Below are 14,344 nucleotides of genomic sequence, written 5' to 3' on the forward strand. Positions count from 1 at the left end.
GGATTCTGATTTAGTTGGGCTGGGGTGTGGTCTGGACGTCAGAATCTTTAAAAGCTCCGTTAGTTCCTCTGCTTTGTAGCCAAGATTGAGAGCCATAATCTTTGGAAGTATTGTCAGCAGTTGAGTCTTTCCTTAAGCACCCATGAGGTATTAGTAACATTGGCTGAGGGTAAAATGCTCTTAAGACCTTGCTGGTTAATGACACAGCACATGATCTGTGGTTAGTTAGGAATCCCAACTTTTTATCCACGTTTAACCACTAATTCACTGTGACGTAAGGTACGTTCCCTAATGTCTATGTGCTCTATTGTCTTCCATCCCTAAAGCCTTACTGGCCTTTCTTAAGGGAAGAGTCCGAATGACCTGGTGAGTAACTGAAGTCTCTGTGCCTGTTCTTGCAGCTGGTAATTTGCATTTTGGGCTCTTGAGTCGACTTTACACAACAAAACCTCTGTTAACCTTTCCAATTTTCACTGACCTGCTTTAAAAATTACCAGGTTTTCATTTACTGGTCTTTTAGAGACAGTTTAGCTGTGGATGTCCTGCAGTAGTATTAAATTTAAAGACAGATGGTTCATAACTTCTATCTCCAGAGAAGTTTCCTACTGATTCTCAGTCCTCTGACTTTGCTGCAAAGGAAGTGTCAGAACAAATATGAAAAGTTTTTTTTCTATTTTTCTCTCATGTGGAGAAAGAGGTTAAAGAATATTATTATGCTGTAGTTGTGTTTCGGGTCTCCGAATATTATAAGACTGACCTTGTTCACAGATTTAACTTACATTTTCCCTATCTCTCCCCCTAGAATCTTCTACTTAAAAGTATAATACTTACTATGTTTTGGTTCTTTAAGCTGTTTGGGGCTTTTTCTAAAAGTGTAATTACTCTCAACCACTCAGGCAGTGAAATTGTCTGCTATGTAGAGGTTGCCTTATAATTTGAATATTCACAGGAAGTTTCTTCACATGCTGCAGTTTATTTTACTCGTTTAAGGAAATGTATTTTGAACCCCTGAGCATTTTCCCCAGGGCATAATCTTGAATTTTGTTGCCCTTCTCCATACCCCAGCCCCCAAAAGACTTTGGTCATTTTAGAGTGATTTCTTTTTAAACTTCATTTTATCAAAACCCAAGATCTGGATTATGCTTCTGAACTTCAGACCTGAGATTTTTACTTTAGGCATATTTTTTTGTGAATTCTAGGTACTTTCAGTCATGTAGGTTTCTTTCTTTTACTTTTAAACACAGCTCAAGAGAGCAATAGTGTTAGACTAAATAAGGTAGTAACATTTAAAATCACTTTGTATACTCTTCAATCCAGGATAAATGCAAACCTATTTAAATAGGAATACATGCAGATGCATTATGATTAACATGGTTCAGCAAAGCCCAGTGAGTGGACTGCTGGTAAGTTTTCCTACCCTTCCCCAGCTATAATTTGTTTACATATGTATAATTGAAACCTAAAAGACTAGATAGCATTTTAAAAGTGCACATTTTGTTAGCTTTTAAAAAGCTAGTGGCTCAGGACACAAAAGTTATAGACAGATTTATATATGGGTCATAAAATGGGGTTGGCCCACCTCAAGGTGTAATGTCCTTACTGGATACTTGTCAAATCACACGTTACACGTTAATGAAGCCTTAACTCCATTAGGCATGTTTATCGCATGCCTGCTGTGTACTCAGGGGCGGAGTTCTGGTTACTATATGTATAAATTATTTCTAACCATCCTTACAACTATTTTAGGGAGGTACAAATCATCCCATTTCATTGGTATGGAAATGGAGACTTAGAGGGTCAAATTCCTTCTTGCCTGGGATCTTTTTGCTATAAGTATTCAGATCCAGATTTGAGCCACATCAGCCTCACTCTGAAACCAATGATCATTCATTCCTGTTTATACCTTTGTTTGCTGCTTCACTTTATTCCTTAGGAAGGGTGCATGTAAGAAGAAAGGAAAGATTTCATCCATTTTGAAAACTTGTCAACACATGTGAAATGGGGTATAGATTAGCTCTGCCTTAGGGTCCCCGCACTTCCATTTGTGGGGTTTCATAATGGCTTAAGGTCCTTTTCTCTCCCTTGTTCCTCATTTTCATAGTCTTCCCTCCGCCCCAGCTCACCAACCAGCATTGTATCACAGCAGCAGATTCTCATCCCAGACTTGGTTTGTGGTCCCTTGTAGTGCTGGCTTGGATTTATTTTCTGGGTGAGGTATTCCTACCAGGGCTGAGTCTGGATCTTCCCCGTGGATTTTCCATTAGAATGTTTTAAGCTGCTCTGTTTTCCAGGTCTGGAATTGGGACGTGGTCTGTTTGACTGCCAGCTGGACAGCTAGCACCTTAGCATAGTTGCTGCGGCAGCCCTTTCTTTCCTTGGCCAGTCCCCCTATTTTCCCCTCATCCATGAAGTGGAGTTTTTGATTTTTCCAAGTGGGGAAAAGGTGTGGGGGGAACAAGTAGAAAAATCACAGCCACCAGCTCCACCTAAGTTAGTACATACTCTGGGATGTGGGAAAAAAGGGACCAGAACTCCAAAATCCCCATGATTTCTAGTCTTTTAAAGGCAAGGCTTTTCCCATTAACTAACACACTCAGAAATAGTTTGGACCAAGACTGAAATGGACCAAGGTAATTTTTTCTTTAACTGAAACATTTTCAGATTAATCTGCGGGCCGCGCCTTTATTCCTATGGCATCCTTTCTGTACTTCTGTGTTGAAATTACCTCTTAATATATTCATTTCTACTACAAAATTGTAGACTACTCCCCCCCCCCACACACAGACAAAAACATTAGGCATCTCTTTTTATTTGGATAATTCCCAGTACCTAGTCAAATGCCTAACTAATAGAAAAGGTAATTTTATTGGCAAGTGATTCATGACCTGTATCAGTGCAGTGCCTCTTTGACCCTTCCTCTAAGAAGGGCAAATTATTTATTGATTTATGATCAGTTATTAGTTAATTTAGATAAGAAAAACTTCCTCTTCTCATTATCTCTGAACACAGACCTGTACACACACACACACACACACACACACACACTTATTGTCTAAGCATAGATTCTAAGAATTAAAAGAGACATTAGGGGTCGTCTAGTTCAGTCTCCACTTCCACTTCTGCGCAGACAGCTTTTTCGAAATGTCTTGCCACGGTCACTCAGTCTTTGCTCCAGCCCATCTGGTGAACGAGCCTCATGACTTTATAAGACTGCCAGCCTATGGCCCAAAGCCCCGTTATAGTGAAGCTCTGGCTTCCACTTGGCGGGCTTTGTTCTCCCTCCTGAATGGCACAAGGCAAATTTGCAGCCATCCTCAGACACATTTTCTTGAAGCTCCTCTGCAACCTGAATGTATCTCAGGTGTTTCCACTCATGGTGACCTCATTACCATGCATGCATTTTTGTTTATCAGTGTTTTAATTTAATTTATCAATATTTAGGAAGAAACACAACTGTATAGATGCAGTGTTGGTGGCACATACTGGCCAGACTGTCCCCATTTTGGATTTGGGTGCATTGTCTATTAATAGAGCCTAAAACTATTAGTATTTGTTTGTTTTGCCATAACCTTGTATTGTCAACTCCTCTTGAATTTGCTTTCAAGCAAAACCTCCAGGTAGAGTTCTCATGAACTGCTAGGTAGCCAGGTTATCTACTCTGTCCCTCATCTCTTAGTATCACCTGCAGATTTGATAAACATACATATGTTTTTCCAAATCATGCATAATGCTAACTAGAATGGAAACGCTTCATTCTTCAAAACTTCTTGAAGGAGGTTGATGTCTTACTTGGTTTCACTATGTACATAGAGATATTTTTATCTCTGTTGTTATCAGGTCACACGTCCTTTTTGTTTACAGAGTTAAAGAAGAGAATGGGTTAAATACTTTGCTAATTTAAGCATACAAATCTTTAGAATTCTAGATGTACCAATGTAATATTTCTATCAAGGCCCCCTCTGTCTGGTTCACCAGAGTCCACATCCTAGTTGTTGAACTGAAAACAGATTCTAGATTATATATTTTTCTTCATCACATTATTCATCCAATGTCTGATCTATTTAAGGTAGGAGAATTTAAATAGTTATATTTCTGTTCTTGCTTAATAGAACCCGTGAGTTTAATACACGGGTACGTTTTATTAGTTATGCTCCCCCTTTGTCTTTTATCTCGGTATTTTGATAAAGTAACAAGTTTCCAGAAAGAACTTAAGTCTCAAAACAGAAATTGCCCACAAATCCTATCACATAGTTTCTTAATAAGGAACTTCTGATTTTGGTAGCAAAAGAAATAAATTCTGTAACTACCAGGAGGAACAGATCATTATTTAAATACATAGGTGGAATTATGGTTCTAAATCATCGTTTTATCTTTCTGTACCTGTGGTTTACATGACAAACTCATGGTTGTCCTGTAGTAACTGTATCAACTGAGAATTGAAAGCTACTAATTCGACTGTGTGCTTTACAGCTTCTTAGTATGAGGAGGGAGGGAGATTGATTGATCAGTTGGTTGATTTAAAAGGCTAGAATGAAAAGAAACTGGTTTTTTTTTTTAAAACAGTGGTTGAATACATTTTCTTTTTCAGAATGTGATAACTTCCTGGATGTTGGATTGGGCAGAGAGTGTGCCTCAAAACAAGGTGTCCTTAAAAGAGAATCTGGGAGTGATTCTGACCTCTTTCACTCACCCAGTGAAGAAGTGGACAGCATTATCTTCTCCAAGGTACTGTTGGACTCAGTTTGTGACTCCTGCTAGTAAGATGTGACTCCTACTAGCCTTACAGGGCTTCTCTTCAGGTCTTAGAGAAGCATAAATGCTCCCTTTCAGAGAATGAAGCTCCAGGTTGCCAGGCCTTAGAAAGAGGCCTTGGCCACTTTATTTTCTGTAGAATCACGGCTGGTTACGTACAGGTTTTGAAGCTCAGATTGAAGCCTAAAGAAATGGAAGTTCCTTTAATGTGAATTAAATCAGATGACAGTGAATACTTCTCAGGGGGCAGGAAGGAACCACAGCTCAGACTGTATGACGTCACGTGTATAAACTAACCACAGAGCCTTCTGATTGATGTGTTTAGGCCTGAAACTCACTGCTGAGCTTGGTAATGTCACCCGTCCTCATCGAGCCTGCTTGATTGGAAGTTTCTAGAGCTCTGCTCAGGAATCCAAGCTTTCTCACTAGTGAAAAGCCAAGCCCATCCACATGAATCACCTCGTGTTTTCATATAATTTGAGGCTCTAAGAGAGTGGGGGGGGTGTTGCGTTCTTTTGCTTATGTTTGTATCTGGTTGCAGCAAGGTTGGTTTTGTCTCCTAAGAAGAATAGAGGCCTTTCCCACAGCAGGATCAGCAAATGGTACTCAGTTATATGCCACAAGTGCTTGTCCTTATAATAGAGAGTGGTTGAGGGGGCAGAAACATGGCAGCTGAGCAGACGCCTTTGTGAGGGTTCATGATGACTTTGGAGAAGTGATGAGAGCAGTTGGGTTAGTGGCTGATTAGGTTCTGCAAGGCAGCGTGATGATGCTGGGTTTAAAAGTTACGCTAGAAGAAGGCTTACCGTTCTGGGACTCTGGTCTGGAATGTATTTAAGCCTCTGTGCATTTACTTTCACTTTCCCTTCATTTTTGCTCAGCGGTCTCGTATGCCCGCTTGGCCTCCCCTCGCCCTTTTCCTCGTTCCTTTTCCTTGTGGTCATTGTCTTCCAGAGGGCCTTGGAAAGACTCATGGCATTGTTACTCATAGAAGGGACTCTGTAAAGTAAAAAGTCCACACAACTTGGAGGATCTGTCCTTCTCCGAAGTTATTTAGGGAGAGGGACACCAATATGATCTTTTTTTTTTTTAAACCAACAGAATTTAGGTAATTTCCACTGTGATTTTGAGGTTTTCATTGTAAGGACTCCTTAAGTGTCTGCCTCCCCCCAAGGGGAATACCGTTCTGAAGGTGCACGTCTTTAAAAATGTATTGCTTTTGTCCGAGATAAATAAATTAGATAGTTCCAGCTTTAAAACAGTCATCAGTAATCACTGAAGCTGGGTCATGGATACATGAGGATTTGTTAAACATTTATATATGTGTGAAAATTTTCTTAGTAAGAAATTTTTAACAAATGGCAAAGTCTCCGTTAAGAAATAATTGCTTGAACCTCCTAGGTGCGTGACAGCTTGCCCTGGGTGTTACCATCTCTGCAGAATGATAGTTATTTCTGGTTACTAAATTGAATGATTTTCCTAGCTAAGGAGAATTAGAATTTACTACATTTTACCTAATTATTCGAACTGCCAAAAGCACTTAGGAGATTGTTCATACAAATGGCCAGTGCTAGATTTGGCAGTTTTTTCAGGATGACTGGACAGATACAATTTTTAAAGGTTGAAGCATATCCCCGAATAAACTTTTACCAACATTTCATACTGGGGTGCCTCAGGAAGTCGAGAAATGGCGGATGCACTTTCACCTCTTCATGCTGACAGAAGAATGTCTGATGGCCTGGGGTGAGATTTGGAGGATCCTTCCTCTTAGTGTCTCCGCTCTACCACGGTTGTTAGTGACAGAGAGGTTTTGCAATAGTGTTTTCTCTAGCATTCATAAAACCCAGGGTTTACATGTGAAGGGAAAAGGAGACAGACAGACTCATGTGTACAAGATGCTTACTTTATACTAGGCACTGAACAGAATTTTTAAAGTATGTGATCACATTTCATGCTCCCAGCAACCCTGCAAGGTGGGTGGTTTTATCTTCATTATAGTCCTGAGGAAATAGAGGCTCTGTTTGGTAAAGAAGTTTACTCAAAATTACTCAGCTGGTAAGTAACAAAATTGAGATTTGTACCTAGCCCTAACTCTGAAATCTGTTTATTTTCTGTTATTTTGCTCTCAACCTCCAGACACGTGCTTTAATAACCAGTGCTTTTTAATAGAAGCAAGGCAGTGGCAGACAGTCCATCAGCTGCTTCCTTAAAAGCCTTCCTCTGTGGTCATCCACACAACATGTACTGTGAAACATCAGACTGTCCCAGAGTTTTTTCTCAGGCTCCAGCCCTCCCACTCTCCCTTGTCTAAAAAATAATCTGTAGGCAAGGCATTGCAACATCCTTTTCTGCGAACCATGAGTGGTGCATTAGGTCACTTCCTGCAGCCACTTGTGTGACTCTGGCCTTAACAGAGGTCTCTTTAACATTAGCCTGCGATGTTTGTCAGAACTTTCCACTTAATCTTATGTTTCCACTCAGTATGGCTGCCTCCTGGCAAGTATGACTCTTTGGTGAGTGTTGCGAGCTTCATGTTTATTCTTATGGATGTTTGCTCGTTTCTAAGTTCTTTTTTTCCATAGATCAACAGCATAAAATTTAAATTTCGTTTTTAACGTGAGAAGAAATCCTAGGATGCTTTCTGGCACTAGCTAAGAAAGAAAAGTGTGATCATAAAATACACGATCTGGGCCACTCTGTTATCCAAAAGGATAATTGAAGGCCACAGAAAATACTGATAGTTGCTGCCTCTTTTCCCAGAGATAAAGTAAAGCCCTTACACCTTGTTTTTTCCTCCAAGTTATAAGACATATCCACAATTGATTAAGAAAATCAAAGTAACTCCCCTAAGATGCTAATCCTTAAAGGAAAATCCTTTATTTCATATTGCTCTAGTTTGCTCTCAAGTACTTAAACACCAAGCCAGAAATTTACCTTTTATTTTAAACTTTTAGAGATAAAGTAAATATGTTTACAGAATCCAAATTAGAAAAACTATAATCACTTATGAATAAGTATTGAAATTATTGTAATTTCAGAACTGTGAAGCAGGGCTGATGCTTGCTATCAGATACTTGAATAAAGTATTGCACATAAATGGATTAAGTGATTGGCATACATTAGGATTTTAAAATATGAGCTTTTATTTTCAAGGCACATGGCAGAGTGCCCTGTGTATAATATAATAGATAATAATTTATAAGTATTTGACGAGTAAACGAATGAAAATTAAAGGACTAGTATTTTGGCAATATTAAGCATGATTCCTTCAGGTGTAGTAATAAGATATAAACTGCATAGCTATTTCTATATTTCTATGTATATAAGTGTATATAATGTTTACACCTCTCTGTATACATATCTATATCATACCTATTGGTGTAACACTGGTTAAGAAAGCCAATCAGGCATTTTTTCCCCCAACATTTTATTTTAAAAATTCTGAAACAGAAAAGTTAGAAGAATTGTGCAGTGAACATCTACCACCTAAATTCTGCAATTAACTTTTTATTATATTTGCTTTGTTCTGTCTGCAGAACATCTGCATCTGTCTCATGCATCTGTCTCTCATTCTTCCACCTACCAGTTCATCTAATTTCTTTGATGCACTTCAAAATAACTTACAGATATCAATACACTTCACCCCTAAATACTTAGAATTCAGTATTTGTTTATAGGGTTGTTGTTTTTTGGTTTTTTATAAAATTTACATACAATGAAGTATGCAGTCTCAAGAGTACCATTCAATGACTTCCCCCCCAACTTTATTGTTATAATTGACAAATAAAAATCATATATATTTGAGGCGTATGACATGTTGTTTTTATATATATATAAATAAACACACATATATATAATACTTTTATACATAATTACATACATACATTGTGAAGTGATTACCACAATCAGGCTAACTAACATATCTGTCACCTCACATAGTTACTTTTTATGTATGTGGAGAAAACACTTGAGATTTACTTTCTTGGCAGATTTCAAGGATACAGTACCTTATTATTATTTTTTATTTTTTATTTTTTTTGCGTTACGCGGGCCTGTCACTGTTGTGGCCTCTCCCGTTGCGGAGCACAGGCTCCGGACGCGCAGGCTCAGTGGCCATTGCTCACGGGCCCAGCCGCTCCGCGGCATGTGGGATCCTCCCGGACCGGGGCACGAACCCGTGTCCCCTGCATCGGCAGGCGGACTCTCAACCACTGCACCACCAGGGAAGCCCCCTACAGTACCTTATTATTAACCATAATGACCATGGTGTAATATTAGGTCTCCAGAACTTACTCATCTCATAACTGAAAGTATGTTCCCTTTGACTAACATCTTCCCATTTCACCCACCCCTCCAGCCCCTGGTAACCACCATTATACTCCCTGTTACTATGAGTTTGACATTTTTAGATTTCACATTTAAGTGAGATTGTGCAGTATTTGTCTTTTTGTGTCTGGCTTATTTCACTTAGCATGATGCCCTCAAGATGCATCCATGTTATCACAAATGGCAGGATTTCCTTCTTTTTCAAGTCTGAATAATTCTGTATCCATTCATCTGTCAGTGGACACTTAGGATATTTCCATATGTTGGCTACTGTCAATAATGCTGCTTTGAACATGGGAGTGCACATATCTCTTCAAGACAGTGACTTTATTTCCTTTGGATATATACCCAGATGTGGGATTGCTGGATCATATATGGCAGTTAGTCCTGCCTTTAGTTTTTTGAGGAACCTCCATACTGTTTTCCATAACAGCTGTACCTCAGTGACCTTTGATTAATGCATTCACCCATCTTTGTAACCTAAACCCCCATAAGGATATATCACTTTGGAAAGTTTTCTCATGCCCCTTCCCAGTCTGTCTCCTCTCTAACCCACTAGAGGCAGCAACTGTTCTAATTTTTTTCTACCACAGGTTAATCTTTCCTATTTCAGAACTTCATATAAATGAAATATAAATATTATCATTCCTCTTAGATAAATACCCAGGAGTGGAATTTCTGGATCATATCGTAAGTGTAGGTTTAGTTTTATGAGAAATTGCCAGACCCTTTTCCAAAGTGGTTGTACCATTTTTTATTCTCAACAGCAAGAATGAGAATTATAGTGGCACCACGTCCTTAGCAACATGTATAATTGTTTTGTTTTGCTTTGACTGTAGCATTTCTGGTGTGCATGTAGTGGTAGCTCACTATGTTTCTGATTTGCTCTTCCTTGACACCTAATGATTATGTTAAACACATTTTCATGTGTTTATTGGCCACTTGTGTGTATCTTCATTTATGGAATGTCTGTTCATCTCTTTTGCCCATTAAAAAAATTAGATCGTTTGTCTTTTTGTTGTTGAGAAGTAGAAATTCTATATATGTATCCTGGATACCAGTCCTTTGTTAGATTTACATTTTAAAAATATTTTCTTTCACTCTCTGGCTACCTGTTCACTTTGATAATGCTGTCTTGATGAACTGAATTTTTAAATTTTTGATGAATTGTAACTTGCCACATTTTTATAGTATTGCTACCTGTGTCCTATCTTGTTATTGATTTGTCTGCCCCCAGCTGCAGTCACAGCTCTGTAGTTTTTAGCAATAGGATTGAATCCTAGCTGTACCTAGAATCACCTGGAGAGCTTGAAGAAGAAGAAGAAGGAAAAAAAAAAAGACAAAGAAAAAAATTCTGGCCCTTACTCCAGATCAGTTAAATTAGAAACTTGAGTTTATTATGTAACCTCACTGAGCTTCAGTTTTCTCATCTATAAAATGGGAATAAGAATAGCTACTAAATCAAATAGTTGTGAGGATTAAAAGAAATCATACATCAAAATCACTTAGTATAGAGCCCCACACATGGTGAGTATCCAGTAAATAATTATTATTCAAATTTATATAATAGTTATACTGCACATATATTTAAGTAATAGATTCTCTCAAGCTTTATATAAACATCATTTGTTTTGGACTTTCACATTAACTTTTATTTATGTAATTATTTTGTAATTTCATTCTCTCTAGTTTATTTGGCCTTAAATTAAGCAAAACCAAGTATCCTTGGGTCACTCTGTTGGACTCAGCTCCTGCCCCTGAAGCCAGAACTGTCTGTGTAAGGCTAGTGTTGGAAAGACCAGCCACTCTCACACCTTTGTAGTGCTCAGAGGGTATTCTCTCTGATGCCTATTGGGTTTTTCTAGCCTGATAACCATTTGCAGATTTTCAAAATTTTATAAACCCCAAGGAGAGAGAAGCTGATGGTAGAGATGATAGTTTTGTGTGTGTGTTCCCGTCCTCCTATATGCAGGAGGGAAACCAATTATGAAAACTCAAGAGAGGAAGGATTTGTGTGTCAGTCTCAGGTACAGACTTGGTCTTAGTTTCCCTAGTATGCTTGCTTTCTCGCATACATATGTGACTCCCAACCACCCCTTCTCTCCTGTTTCCACCTTTTAACATCTACTTCTCTGCCCTAACCCAGTCTTAATACTCATCACAATTGTTTTGGCTGTTTGTTTACAAGAATGAAAAAGTATATACATATATTTCATTCTTATATATATTTATATACAAATGCATAAGTATTCATATAAATATATATTTATATTACATATATATATATATTATATATATACACACATATATGGGACTTGGGATATTATTCCTGATTGTCTGGAGGAATGGCACCATGGGATCAGTTTAACTAGTACATTTGATTTACATGGATTCAAATCTAAGTTTTAAAAACTGTGTTAGTTTAACTGATCCCATGGCACCATTCCTCCAGACAATCAGGAATAATTTCCTAAGTCTTGAAAGTCGTTTAATTAGCAGACATTTTAAGAGAAAAGACCTCTCTGAAGAAAGACTGACACATAACTCAAAAACTCTTAAGAGGAGCTTCAAATATTAGGCATGGAACATTATGTCTGTGTCAGAAGCCATAATTTTTTTCCCTTTCTAATATATATAAATGAAAAAACAGCATCCCCCCAAATCTGGTATTGTTTTGAGGGAGGAAGATGGTGGAAGTAGTAGTTGTCACATCTGTTATTTGGCAGATCTCTCTAAAAACTCTAGCACTAACAAATTCAGGGACTGGAAAGGGAACATTGCAAAAACAGTTCAAAAGTTTTAAAAACCTGCTTTCCTTCTTTCCTCTGTTATCCACGATTTAAATGGACAATACTTTTCAACAGACCTTATATTAATTTCTAACCTTTAGATCTAAAGATCATCATGTGACTTATCCATAGACACATACCTAGCTATAGAAAGGCTACGACCATACTCTGGGTTTGATTTCTCGTTACACCACTGACTACTTTCTAGTCTGCAGAGGTAGTGTAAAGATGTGATGAAGTTGGGAAATTCTTTTGAGAATGCTAAAAAAAAACTTGGAAAAAAGTAGTTTAGAGCCTTCTTTAAACTCAATCTAAAGTTAAAACCATTTGCCTCAGTACTTAATAAATGAGCTCAGTCTTAATTTCTGAATTTGTCCTATTTTTCCCTTTTCAGATAATAACTGCTAGCTCACAAAAATACTTGAGTGTAAGAATATTATACTGTGTGAACCTGATTCTTTTTTTTTTTTCCTTTTCTTTTTTGCGGTACGCGGGCCTCTCACTGTTGTGGCCTCTCCCGTTGCTGAGCACAGGCTCCGGATGCGCAGGCTCAGCGGCCATGGCTCACGGGCGCAGCCGCTCCGCGGCATGTGGGATCTTCCCGGACCGGGGCACTAACCCGTGTCCCCTGCATCGGCAGGCGGACTCTCAACCACTGCGCCACCAGGGAAGCCCCTGAACCTGATTCTTAAATCAGGATCAGGAATGCAAAACTAAAGAAATCACGTGTTACTATGAAAAAACTCCCAGGTCTTTTATTTTGTGTTTTTTGTTTTTTAAAAACTCAAGAGTTAAAAACACACACCAAGAAATGCATAGCACACACAAGGAACAAGGCTATGTTGAGGCTGTATGCTAGGCAGATTTCTCCTTTTTTCAGAGAAACCTATTCTACCATCTGCAAGTCATTTTCACACTGGGAAGAGCTAACTTGTATGAAGAATGTGTGATAAATGGAAACTTCAGCTCAAAATCTTTCATATCTTTTGAAGCCTTGCTTGTGTGTTTTAAAACAGGCTCATCACACATTTTGCTTTTTTGATGCCCATTCTGCTTGTCCCTTGGTATTGTTTTGAGAATTAGACATTTAGGCAGCTTTAGTTTCCCAGGACCTCTGTAACCAATTACCACAAATTTGGTGGCTTGAAACAATATAAATTTATTCTTTCATAGTTCTGGAGTCAGGAGGTCCTAAAAGCAATGTATCAGAGGGGCTGCTGTCTCTTCTTATAAGGACACTACTACTCTTGGATTCACGAAATACCCTAGTGTAGTATGACCTCATCTTAACGAATAACATTTGCAAAGACTCAACCAAATAAGGTCACATTCCGAAAAGGATGTGAATTTGAGGAGGACACTATTCAACACAGTACAGTGAAAAAGCTAAGACATCCTAAAAGTGTCTTCTAAAGTTGGTATTCATGACCATTTATAGTCTTCCTTTCTGTGGAGAGTGGCCCCAGGAATAGAAACTTTAGGATGCCCAGGTCAGTCCTCACTAACTTAAAAGGAGTCATCGATAATTTTATTTTAAAACAAGACCTACCTTGTTTTAGAATCTACTTGGTAAAGCATATAGTTTTATTTTACAGTGTGGCCCAGTGAAGGGAACACTGAGGACTTTTCTGATATTGACTTTGAGATCTTATCCTTACAGGGTGTTTTTTTTTTTTTTTTTTTAAAGATGATCTTATCCTTACAGGGTTGGTTTTCTTTTTTTTTTAAGATAACAGAACAGGGCAGTTTAAAAGTTGAAATCAGCCTCCATTCAAATCTTGCTTCTCCTGTACTTGTGGGGAGGGGTGGGGGAGCCCATGAGACAGTCTGGGCCTCAGATTTCTGACTGTCCAATGGTCCCCTCTCATCTTTCCCTCACTCATCGCTTAAAGAGCAATTAACGTAGGAAATGGGATTCTACAGGGTGGGGAAAAAAGCTCATATGAGCTGGTGAGATCCAGCCCCAGCGGTATAAAGAGTGCTTTCAGAAGGTAGAGTGCTTTTGAAGTGTTATGTTAAGGCTTTAAAGTGGCACTCCCTTTAGTATGGGAGTTGTTTTCTGTTTCAAAGCTAACAGGACTCATTAGTTTCCATAATTTTTAAACTCTTTCTTGAAGAGCTGTAAGTTTCTTTACTCCTAATTAAAACTGAGCAGGCTGACTGATTAGGGAAATACTGTGAAGGGGAAAAAAAAAAAATCACAGAACACCTTTCTGCTCCCTATCCCATAAGAATGCAAAATCAGGGTATTAAGATAGTACACTGCCAACATCTGTAACTCAGAATGTGAGCATGTATCTTTTTAGACACTTTACTTATCTTTTGGATAAATTTATTTTTTGAATGCCATGATGCTTACCTTTCCCTCACCCATCAAATTATGTGTTCTGGTGTCTTTCAGCATGTGGAGAATGTCAGGCCACTGGGATCAAAATGGCACGATTCCTGTTAGGCTCTAGAAGTTGGCCAGGGAAAGA

At 38.5% G+C, this 14,344-nt stretch overlaps 1 protein-coding gene across 1 annotated transcript in view; it reads left to right on the plus strand.

Annotated features, from left to right (window-relative positions):
• LOC103075725 (A-kinase anchor protein 13-like) overlaps nt 1-14,344 on the plus strand; it is a 114,243-nt gene that overhangs the window by 23,422 nt on the left and 76,477 nt on the right. The window contains 1 exon segment of the mRNA XM_082931024.1: nt 4,589-4,725. Coding sequence (XP_082787150.1) covers nt 4,589-4,725 — 137 coding nt within the window.

Source organism: Lipotes vexillifer, unplaced genomic scaffold (assembly GCF_000442215.2).
Source record: "Lipotes vexillifer unplaced genomic scaffold, Lipotes_vexillifer_v1.1 scaffold983, whole genome shotgun sequence".
Classification (NCBI taxonomy): domain Eukaryota; kingdom Metazoa; phylum Chordata; class Mammalia; order Artiodactyla; family Lipotidae; genus Lipotes; species Lipotes vexillifer.